Source organism: Oncorhynchus clarkii, unplaced genomic scaffold (genome assembly GCF_045791955.1).
Source record: "Oncorhynchus clarkii lewisi isolate Uvic-CL-2024 unplaced genomic scaffold, UVic_Ocla_1.0 unplaced_contig_9311_pilon_pilon, whole genome shotgun sequence".
NCBI lineage: Eukaryota > Metazoa > Chordata > Actinopteri > Salmoniformes > Salmonidae > Oncorhynchus > Oncorhynchus clarkii.
The window spans coordinates 40,468-51,968 of record NW_027260967.1 but is presented as its reverse complement, the minus strand read 5'-3'; the positions used below and the strand labels follow the sequence as shown (position 1 = coordinate 51,968).

General features: G+C 46.2%; 1 protein-coding gene across 3 annotated transcripts in view; it reads right to left on the bottom strand.

Annotated features, from left to right (window-relative positions):
- Nucleotides 1-201: 201 nt before the first annotated feature.
- LOC139402717 (WAS/WASL-interacting protein family member 1-like) overlaps nucleotides 202-11,501 on the bottom strand; it is a 31,822-nt gene continuing 20,522 nt past the window's right edge. For all 3 annotated transcript variants that reach the window (XM_071146617.1, XM_071146615.1, XM_071146616.1), the window contains exons 2-8: nucleotides 7,518-7,612; nucleotides 6,844-6,973; nucleotides 6,505-6,657; nucleotides 3,074-3,856; nucleotides 2,553-2,753; nucleotides 2,238-2,351; nucleotides 202-2,011 (exon numbers count right to left, since the gene is read on the bottom strand). In XM_071146617.1, the coding sequence (XP_071002718.1) occupies nucleotides 1,959-2,011; nucleotides 2,238-2,351; nucleotides 2,553-2,753; nucleotides 3,074-3,856; nucleotides 6,505-6,657; nucleotides 6,844-6,973; nucleotides 7,518-7,571 (1,488 nt within the window). In that variant the 5' untranslated portion in view covers nucleotides 7,572-7,612 and the 3' untranslated portion in view covers nucleotides 202-1,958. The remainder of the gene's footprint in view (nucleotides 2,012-2,237; nucleotides 2,352-2,552; nucleotides 2,754-3,073; nucleotides 3,857-6,504; nucleotides 6,658-6,843; nucleotides 6,974-7,517; nucleotides 7,613-11,501) is intronic.

Below are 11,501 nucleotides of genomic sequence, written 5' to 3'. Positions count from 1 at the left end.
AAATCAATACATTTAGGTCAATAAATCAACGAATTAGCTAAGACTAGACACCTTTAAAATAGATACAAACCTAGAATACTCCACTCGCTGCATATCCCCCTAAAAAAAAATGGATTCGATTCTAAAATAGTGTAGTTTGAGAGTGTTAGTGAAGCAACTAACTTCATTTTATATTGTACGGAGAACACAAGAAGTCTCAACTCCAACTTTATTTGCTTTATTTAGAAAATCCATTTGGAAATAGTTTGCTTTGTTCTACATTGAAAAGCATCAGGAAGAAAATACACTCAAAGGCAGAAACAAAAGCAGTTGAATTCATCAAAAAGAATAATCATATATAAGTTCCCTTGAAGCCAAAGTGCATAAAGCACTCTGCAGTACCATTGTAAATGTCATAGGGAACTAATCTCCCGTGGGCAGTTTCTGCGTGTAGCTGACCCAACTACGCTGTATTTGACTTCTGGGTTAACAGAGATAACTAGGGAACTAATCTCCCGTGGGCAGTTTCTGCGTGTAGCTGACCCAACTACGCTATATTTGACTTCTGGGTTAACAGAGATAACTAGGGAACAAGAGACAGAATACATTCTGAAAGAAGACTGAAAGAAAAATGTCCCCATGAGGACCGTCATTCATTATGTCTGTCACCTGAGCAGGAACTAACACACAACTTTACTGGTCCTCTTTTTAAAACGTTCCATTTCTGCTGGATGTTTCTGTCTGCTTGGTCCTAGGTAGTCTCCAATGCAAGTTGTATCTGAGACACCGCCTCTGTGGGAAGAGACTACGTCCTAGTGCAGCCGATTGTCTTTGGTCAAACACACGTGCTCCTGCCATTCACCCCCATTCTCTATTCAGAAATGCATATTATCGTCTTTACAGAACAGAGAAAACAATGAGGCCAAACATAGCACTTTTCTCTCACACATCAGCCTACAGCCAGCATATTTTGATCCATATTCACATCCTCCTTGCATACATTAAACACTTGCAAATTCTAGGAGCAAAGCTCATTCATATCATAACTTCAGGATCATGTATGTAACATTTTAATACATGTGAATGATTTACTTTCAGGGGTCAAATATTAGATTGTCTCTCTGCACGTGGTTCTGAGACAAGCTTGATGTTAATATCAAGTAGCGGAGACGTCCCAGAGCTGTAGTACAGAAGCAGAAGATAATACTGTAACTGTGTAGAAGAAAAATAGTCAAATAGATAACTTTAGAAAATAAAAACAAAATAATCCGTCCCAACAACTCAAATCATACAAAATTAAACTAACAACTGTCACGAGTGACGTTCTTTTTTCTTTCAAGACATAAAGAAAAACATTCAATTTTCACCTAAAGTTCAATCAACACATACTGTAACACACAAGCGTCCATTTTGTCTCTACCGTGTAGAAACAAAGGTCAAGACATGGCCGTGAACTGCACATGAACTGTATGGAGAAGTACCCTTCGATGGTTAGAATAATGTAACTGATATGCTATAGTTCGGTTGCTCTTTGGCGAAGACAGGCACAGCATCCGACACGACTGTTTCCTTCAAATCTCATAAAGATCCTTCATAACAATCCGGGAATTGAAAAACAAAAAAGGCACAGTGAAAAATGAAAACAAAAGTATACAGTTTCAACACTACATAGTGGAGCAAAACCAAATGCATAGCCTATAAAACGAGCCTCTGTTGCGACTTTGGTTGGTTTGGAGTGCTGTTCGTTAAATGAGAATATTCTGTCAACTCCAGGCAGAAACACATGGTTGCGTGAGTCCCACTGCAAATATGGTCCTTCCATGGAGGTGCTATATAAGCCTCATGGACAGAGGCAGTGGGAGTGACATACTTACATCCATGTACTCTGAGGGAGAGGAGGGGAGGGAAGGGAGGGAGGGAGAGGAGGGGAGGGGAGGGAAGGGAAGGAGGGGAGAGGAGACATCCCAAAAACGAGCGCTTCACCTGGGGATAGGGGGTAGTGGGGGGGCACCCCTGGACTTTTTATCTGAACCTGGACAGGAAAGAGGAAAATAAGTTGGACATGTCAAGCAGGCTGTCAAGGACAGGAAGATACTCTGAAGGCTGGAAACTTTCAGGAGGAAACAGATTTGGGACAAATCAATACATATAGAAGACACTTGATTTAGCGTTGCTATTTTTTAAAGCACAGCGCAAGAATTTCAAAGTATTTGACGTGCATTTGACCCAGGTCTGGGAGGAAAGCCCTTGGTTCCTACCTCTGCCGTCAGTCTTGGACAACTTGCTGGGGTATGTCTTCTGACAGGACACGTAAGGCTCTGGGACAGGGAGGTCTGAGACAGGGTGGAACTGGAACCGGGCCTCCCACTCATCTGACAGAGAGAGAAACACAACTCTCAGCTAGGTCAATTAAAGACCTATATGGGTTCAAAACCCGGGTCTTCTCTGCACCACAAAACTGTTAGCCCACTGAGCTGAAGCCAAGTCATTAGCAATGGGAGCTAAGGGCACATCAGGGAGTAAGGTCTCAAGCAGGATTACTCATCATATGAATTCCTTCTGTTTACACTCACCAATGTGTTGGTGATGGGAGTTCTGGAAGCCGTTGCCCATGGGGGGAGGAGGGCCTCCTATTCCCGGTCGGTCTGGTGGGAGCGGGGGCCGTTGTCCCCCACGGGGGGGCTCTGCTCCCGGGCGGTTAGGAGGTGGGGGGACAGGAGATGACCTTATACTGCCTCCACGTGGACCTGAGGAGGGAGGGGGAGGGAGCGGGCCTGGTGGGAGAAGAGGTTACACCACAGAGTTCAATACAACACTAGTTCTATATAATAGCATCGCTATAGGTCACATCATATCATCACTATAGGTCACATCATATCATCGCTATAGGTCACATCATATCATCGCTATAGGTCACATCATAGCTACAAACTACATTCCATCCAGTCTCAAAACACATACACGGTGTACTGATGTCTGACCAAACTGACCACAGAAAGGTTAACTATGTTTCTAGTTGCTAAGCTAACCCAAAAAGAGACAGTGGTCATCATTATATGACCTGAAGGGAGGCTGAAGGAAGCAGCATCCTTACCCGTCCGTCCTGGGGGGTTTTTACCCAGAGGGGGCGGCCTCTCACTGGGAGGGGGTGGCAGTGGTCCTGACCGGCCAGGTGGCGGCGCCGGCGAGTTGAGTGAAATGTTCCTCTGTGGTAGTCTGGGGGTGTGTTCGTCTCCTCCCGCAGGCGTTGGGGGCAACAGTGGAGGGCCCGGTCTGCCAGGAGGGAGAGGGGGAGCTCCACCACCGCCGATGGAGGGCCGAGAGGAAGACGAGCTGGGGGGCTTGGAGTTGAAAGATGGTGGCGGTGGTCCATCTTTGGATATGGAGGACCGGTGGCCCCCCAGGGGTGGGGGTGGGGGCCAGGGGTCCTCTGAGGGTCTGCCAGGGTGGGGGGCTGGGGGTAGAGGGGGACGTCCACTACTGGGAACCGGAGGGGCCCCAAAGGAGGGTTTTGGCCCAGACGGGGCCCCTATAGGGCCAGGGGGAGGGGGCAAGCCTTGGTGTCTGCCTGCAAGGTTGGGGGGTGGAGGTGCTGGGGCTGAGCTGGGGATCCGGGCTCCTCCTGGAACAGGTGGGGTCCCTCGGCTCTGGAAGTTCTGGTTGGGCCGTGGGGTGTTGGGGATTGGGGGAGGGGGTCCGCCAGGGGTCTCTGGTCGCGGGGGGCCTGCCCGTCCCCTGGGGAGGTCGGGGGCGCTGCTCCGGGGAAAGGCTGGGGCCCCTGAGAACCGTGGAGGGCCAGCGGAGGGGCCCCCACCACCAAACGGTCTGGGGCCTGAGGAACGGCCTCCTGGAGGTACCATGGGGGGCCTAGGGCCTCCTGTGGAAGCATAAGGGTTTCAAACATCACACACTTTGTCTAACATCATTTTGTCTTACATGGGGCTATGGTTAAAAACAACCAACCAACTAGTGCCCTCTATGCATTACAGAAATATATGTAGCCCGTGTCACCTAGTGGCTGGTGTGACTGTGAGACCAGGGGAGAATTGGGGTATAAGTTAGCGAGCCGCAACTCTCGATTAGCGAGCCAGTGTTTCTGCCATGGACGACGCACGTGGGCTGTGCTTGTGGCAAGTTGTCAAACGTTTGGTTTGTCTCGTCCGCAAATGAGCTGCTATTCGGGCAAAAGATTTGGGATTGCCCCTAGCAAGCGGACTAGTTTAATATTCTTCGTTATATGTTTGTTTATATGTTCCGTCGCCCTTTCTGCAGAGTCCTCCGGGGCAGGCTGGTTTTAGAAGGGAACTATTGGGTTAGAGAGCAAAGGCAAGTCGTACGAATTTACATGCGTGTTTTCGCATACTAATATCACCAGGGTGTCATCATCTTACAAAGAGTGTTTAGTCACCAGTGTTATCTTACAAAGAGTGTTTGGTCACCAGTGTTATCTTACAAAGAGTGTTTAGTCACCAGTGTTATCTTACAAAGAGTGTTTAGTCACCAGTGTTATCTTACAAAGAGTGTTTAGTCACCAGTGTTATCTTACAAAGAGTGTTTAGTCACCAGTGTTATCTTACAAAGAGTGTTTAGTCACCAGTGTTATCTTACAAAGAGTGTTTAGTCACCAGTGTTATCTTACAAAGAGTGTTTAGTCACCAGTGTTATCTTACAAAGAGTGTTTAGTCACCAGTGTTATCTTACAAAGAGTGTTTAGTCACCAGTGTTATCTTACCAAAGAGTGTGAATATACTTAATGTAAAGTGTTTACATGCAAGGCATTACTTCTTGCCCTGCTGCTATCTATCCATAATGTATGTCTTCTATACCAGGGGTTCCCAAACTCCTTCACTCGTCCAGCACTGGGGAACTTCACTCCCCAAGGTCTGCAACACTAAGATGACGAGAGCAACTGATGATGCACTACCTCATTTTGAAATTGTGCCTTGTGCATTCCCACGATTACAACTTTCAAGAGTACGTTTAAAGTTGGACTGAGTTACTTTTTTTGGGGGGGGGGGGGGGACACACACACACCCCTGCCGACCCCCTCCGAGCCAGTGTGTCTCTGGGGTCATGCATTGTATTATTGTTTTGTTATGTAATAAACCTTGGCACTTTGGTCAACTCTGACAGACCTGTAATTGACTTGTCTTGAGGACCTCCCCTCGTGTAGAACAAGGTGGCGCAGTACAGTTTACATATGGCAGCAACACATTACACTTGTTCAAGATAGTTATCATGGCTTATCTCAAACACCGCTTACAAACCATATTAATACAACCTCTAGAGGCTGCTGTAGTGCATTGTAATCTCTAGAGGCTGCTGCAGTACATTGTAACCTCTAGAGGCTGCTGTAGTGCATTGTAATCTCTAGAGGATGCTGCAGTACATTGTAATCTCTAGAGGCTGATGCAGTACATTGTAATCTCTAGAGGATGCTGCAGTACATTGTAATCTCTAGAGGCTGCTGCAGTACATTGTAGCCTCTAGAGGCTGCTGCAGTACATTGTAACCTCTAGAGGCTGCTGCAGTACATTGTAACCTCTAGAGGCTGCTGCAGTACATTGTAACCTCTAGAGGCTGCTGCAGTACATTGTAACCTCTAGAGGCTGCTGCAGTACATTGTAATCTCTAGAGGCTGCTGCAGTACATTGTAACCTCTAGAGGCTGCTGCAGTACATTGTAACCTCTAGAGGCTGCTGCAGTACATTGTAACCTCTAGAGGCTGCTGCAGTACATTGTAATCTCTAGAGGCTGCTGCAGTACATTGTAACCTCTAGAGGCTGCTGCAGTACATTGTAACCTCTAGAGGCTGCTGCAGTACATTGTAACCTCTAGAGGCTGCTGCAGTACATTGTAACCTCTAGAGGCTGCTGCAGTACATTGTAACCTCTAGAGGCTGCTGCAGTACATTGTAACCTCTAGAGGATGCTGCAGTACATTGTAACCTCTAGAGGCTGCTGCAGTACATTGTAACCTCTAGAGGCTGCTGCAGTACATTGTAACCTCTAGAGGCTGCTGCAGTACATTGTAATCTCTAGAGGCTGCTGCAGTACATTGTAACCTCTAGAGGCTGCTGCAGTACATTGTAACCTCTTGAGGCTGCTGCAGTACATTGTAACCTCTAGAGGCTGCTGCAGTACATTGTAATCTCTAGAGGCTGCTGCAGTACATTGTAACCTCTAGAGGCTGCTGCAGTACATTGTAACCTCTAGAGGCTGCTGCAGTACATTGTAACCTCTAGAGGCTGCTGCAGTACATTGTAACCTCTAGAGGCTGCTGCAGTACATTGTATCCTCTAGAGGCTGATGCAGTACATTGTAACCTCTAGAGGCTGCTGCAGTACATTGTAATCTCTAGAGGCTGCTGCAGTACATTGTAACCTCTAGAGGCTGCTGCAGTACATTGTAATCTCTAGAGGCTGCTGCAGTACATTGTAACCTCTAGAGGCTGCTGCAGTACATTGTAACCTCTAGAGGCTGCTGCAGTACATTGTAACCTCTTATTATAAACATGGATCATTACCGTTACTGTTCCCTCCTGAGGACCGAAGCTTGGGCATGCCTCCTGCAAAGAGACCTCCTAGTACTGGTCCTCCTCCTCCGCCGCCGCCACCTCCTCCTCCTCCTCCTCCTCCTCCTCCGCCACCTCCTCCTCCTCCTCCTCCACCTTTGGGTTCTGTGAAGAAAGGTATTCAATCTCTTTTCCTCCGGCACAAGGCCATAGCCTTTGAAATCTAATTATCTGCAGAAGGCCTTTTGTAGGTTTCAAGTAGCTTCCGTATGTCCTAATGGTTAGACTGAGGAGGAGTACATTCTGAGTAAAGCCTTGAGAATACACAGCATCAGAGAACCCTTTACTCACTGTCAATGACGGGTTGACTCCTGTCATTGGTCACGGCCTTCTTCAGGCGAGCACCTTTTCCGATATCAGACAGTAAGGCGTTTCTTCCTTGTGCTTCGTTCTTGCTGAGTGATGGCTTCTGTGTATTTGCCTGCGAATGTTGACAACATAAAACACAAACAAAGGAGCCAGTTAAGTCATATAGGAAATTATATAGTATTACCTAGAACGACAACTTCCACAATCACATTGCCATGCTGGAAACGCTTCCTTTCACTACCACAAGGTGGCGCTATTGAACAAGGTCAAAACTGCACTGACCTAAGAAATTTCCCTGCAATCACTCATGACAGAAGGGGGTGAGAGGTTATCTGACAGAAGGGGGTTGAGAGGTTATCTGACAGAAGGGGGTTGAGAGGTTATCTGACAGAAGGGGGTTGAGAGGTTATCTGACAGAAGGGGGTTGAGAGGTTATCTGACAGAAGGTGATGAGAAGTTATCTGACAGAAGGGGGTTGAGAGGTTATCTGACAGAAGGTGATGAGAGGTTATCTGACAGAAGGTGATGAGAGGTTATCTGACAGAAGGTGATGCTGTCTTCGTCTAAGATTACATCTAAATTGAATGAATGTTCCATCGTCATGTTAACTCATATCAGTAGTTTCAATATAACTAGGACGTCTTTGGCGTGCTTACCACAGCGAAGGTTGGGGGTGGGGGAGGGGCAGGGGGTGGCGGGGGAGGAGGCATCTTATCTCTCTCTCTTCAGTTATTCTTCTACAGCTTCACCCCTGATGGAGAGAATACACACAATCCATTCAATACTTCCACACAAACAGTAGGCTTACAGATGCTATACACATAACCAGGCTGGACCACAACAAACCTTCAGAGACATGGGAACACACACACACACACACACACACACACACCTCTCCAACTGGGTACAGACGTCAGTTCAACATCTGGTTGAGTTGTCAACTAACATGAATTCAACGTGAAATGTCACCATGTCATTGGATTAAGGTTAAAAGTTTGGTGAAAAAAAATATGAAATTCCCTGAAGTTGATGACTTCTTACAAATCTAAACAGTTTTCCACTTTGATTCAATGTCATCACAATATATATTAATGACATGGAAACAATGTTGATTCAACCAGTTTTTACCCAGTGGGCTTTCACCACAGTCCTTAAAGCAAGCTGTGCGACTGCAGACACATAATATTGTCTTTGCACAGAAATAACAGGATGTATTGAAATAACTTGCAAAGTACATGAGCTATAAAACCACAAGGGAAACAATCACATTGATCCAGAAATACTTCCTGGTACAGCAGACAGATGACAACCATCATCCAATCTAGGGATGTCCCCGGCTAAACAAAATCTTGGTCGACTGAAAGTCGTCTGTTCTTTTGATTGGTCAACATTTTTTAAACGTGTATTTTTCCATACATACAGTAGAAGTCGGAAGTTTACATACACTTAGGTTGAAGTCACTAAAACTTGTTTACCAACCACTCCACAAATTTCTTGTGAACAAACTATAGTTTTGCCAAGTCGGTTAGGACATCTACTTTGTGCATGGCACAAGTAATTTTTTCAACAATTGTTTACAGACAGATTATTTAATTATTTTGCGCAAGGGATAAGAAGTAATCAGGTAGGCCTATTTTATGACGTTTCCACTGGATCAGAGCATGACATTTTTCCCCCTTTTATGCTGAGTGGTAATCGAAAGAGAGCTGGGAATATTTTTCAAACAGGCTAGGTGCGCGTCCTTACTCAAGATTGACAGGAGCACTCCAAACAAAAGACAATGAATAAATTGACAACTCGTAAATGGTGTACAAGTGTAGCCTAGGTTGAACACTCTACAAACAATGTGTCCACTTCTACAATGACAAGACAGCAGTAATAATATATTGAATGCATTACCGTAACCAAACAAACATTGTAGATTAGAAATGATGGGAATTAACGGTAGGCTAAATGTACTACTGGTGATAGTGGTGTGCCATCCCCTCTGCAATGGACTAGTCCACCCAGACAGGCAACGGACTAGTCCACTCAGACAGACAATGGACTAGTCCACCCAGACAGGCAATGGACTAGTCCACCCAGACAGGCAATGGACTAGTCCACCTAGACAGGCAATGGACTAGTCCACCCACAGAGACAATGGACTAGTCCACCCAGACAGGCAATGGATTAGTCCACTCAAACAGGTGTAAATCAGACAGGTGTCTTGTGTTGCTATAAAAAATATATATATATTTTATAAATATAAACGCAACATGTAAAGTGTTGGTCCCATGTTTCATGAGGTGAAATAAAAAAAATCCCAGAAATGGTCTATTTGCACACAAAAAAATGTCTAATTTTTCTCTCAATTTTTGTGTGCAAATGTGTTTACATGCCGTGTTAGTGAGCATTTCTCCTTTGCCAAGATAATCCATCCACCTGACAGGTGTGGCATATCAAGAAGCTGATTAAACAGCATGATCATTACACAGGTGCACCTTGTGCTGGGGGACAATAAAATGCCACTTTAAAAATGGTGCAGTTTTCGGGTCTGAGGAATATTTCTGTCTGTAATAAAACTACATTTTTGAGGGAAACTCATTCTGATTGGCTGGGCCTGGCTCCCCAGTGGAGGGGCCTATGCCCTCCAAGGCCCACCCATGGCTGCACCCCTGCTCAGTCATGTGAAATCCATAGATGAGGGCCTAATGAATTAACTTCAATTGACTGTGTCCGAGGGCCTTCAAAAGGGGGGCCCCGCCAGTTCCCCATCCCTGTTATAGATTAGCCCAGTCCATATGTGATTTACATTAGTTATAGACTAGCCCAGTCCATATATATGTGATTGGCATTCGTAATAGACTAGCCCAGTCCATATACATGTGATTTGCATTTGTTATAGATTAGCTCAGTCCATATATATGTGATTGGCATTCGTAATAGACTAGCCCAGTCCATATACATGTGATTTGCATTAGTTACCAGTCAACGAGAGAGAGGTGACAGTTTCAGCTGCAGAGGCCTCTATCTTCCTGTCAATGTGGTCAACAGGAAGACCTGACACGAAAGAGACCCAACCCACAGCCATCCTGTCTCTACATCCCCTCTCTCTCCATCTCTCTAAAGCAGCACCCTTCTATCTCATAAAATCTCTCTACATCCCCCTCTCTCTACTAAAGTATCTCTCAGCCCACCTCTTGATGACTTCAACACCCTCTGATAGGAACAGAGAGCAGAAGTGGAGGCCCATCTCTCCTCTCCAGCTCTCTGTAAGCCAGCGGGACACTGCGGTAGTCAGAACAGCTGACCCTGTCCTTGAGATAACAACATGATACCGCCACCTGTCCTCTAAACCACCGCATTCCAGTGTTCCATTCCAGTGTTCCATTCCAGTGTTCCATTCCAGTGTTCCATTCCAGTGTTCCATTCCAGTGATGGTTGGGATGCTGAAACTGTCCTACCCAGAGACACTTGACCCTCAGCTGGATCAGTTTGACATTGTTGTTTCAGGGTTGGGGGAAGATGCCATCTAGCACAATGTTCAGTCAATAAAGGAAGGATATGAGGAGTCTGAAAAGTATTTCATGAACTGAAAATTACCCATATTAGTTTCAATGACGATTTTGAAACTGACAACATGGCTATATGGAGAAGTGTTCAACAACAAGACCTCTGCAGACTTTACGTTGGATTCAGTCTTTTACAATTATCACGTCACACTGTGTGATGTTAACGAATTAAAATCTTAATGTCAACCTGGCCAGATTGTCAGATTTGCTTCTGTCGTCATATTCTGCGATTGGCTTGAGAGGCGACATCAGCAGACCTGGGCTACATTAACCACAGCGGTGTGTTTGATCTACACCTGTATCAGCACCAGCAGACCTGGGCTACATTAACCACAGTGGTGTGTTTGATCTGCACCTGTATCAGCACCAGCAGACCTGGGCTACATTAACCACAGTGGTGTGTTTGATCTGCACCTGTATCAGCACCAGCAGACCTGGGCTACATTAACCACAGTGGTGGGTTTGATCTGCACCTGTATCAGCACCAGCAGACCTGGGCTACATTAACCACAGTGGTGGGTTTGATCTACACCTGTATCAGCACCAGCAGACCTGGGCTACATTAACCACAGCGGTGGGTTTGATCTACACCTGTATCAGCACCAGCAGACCTGGGCTACATTAACCACAGTGGTGTGTTTGATCTGCACCTGTATCAGCACCAGCAGACCTGGGCTACATTAACCACAGTGGTGGGTTTGATCTGCACCTGTATCAGCACCAGCAGACCTGGGCTACATTAACCACAGCGGTGGGTTTGATCTACACCTGTATCAGCACCAGCAGACCTGGGCTACATTAACCACAGTGGTGTGTTTGATCTGCACCTGTATCAGCACCAGCAGACCTGGGCTACATTAACCACAGCGGTGGGTTTGATCTACACCTGTATCAGCACCAGCAGACCTGGGCTACATTAACCACAGTGGTGTGTTTGATCTGCACCTGTATCAGCACCAGCAGACCTGGGCTACATTAACCACAGCGGTGTGTTTGATCTACACCTGTATCAGCACCAGCAGACCTGGGCTACATTAACCACAGCGGTGTGTTTGATCTACACCTGTATCAGCACCAGCAGACCTG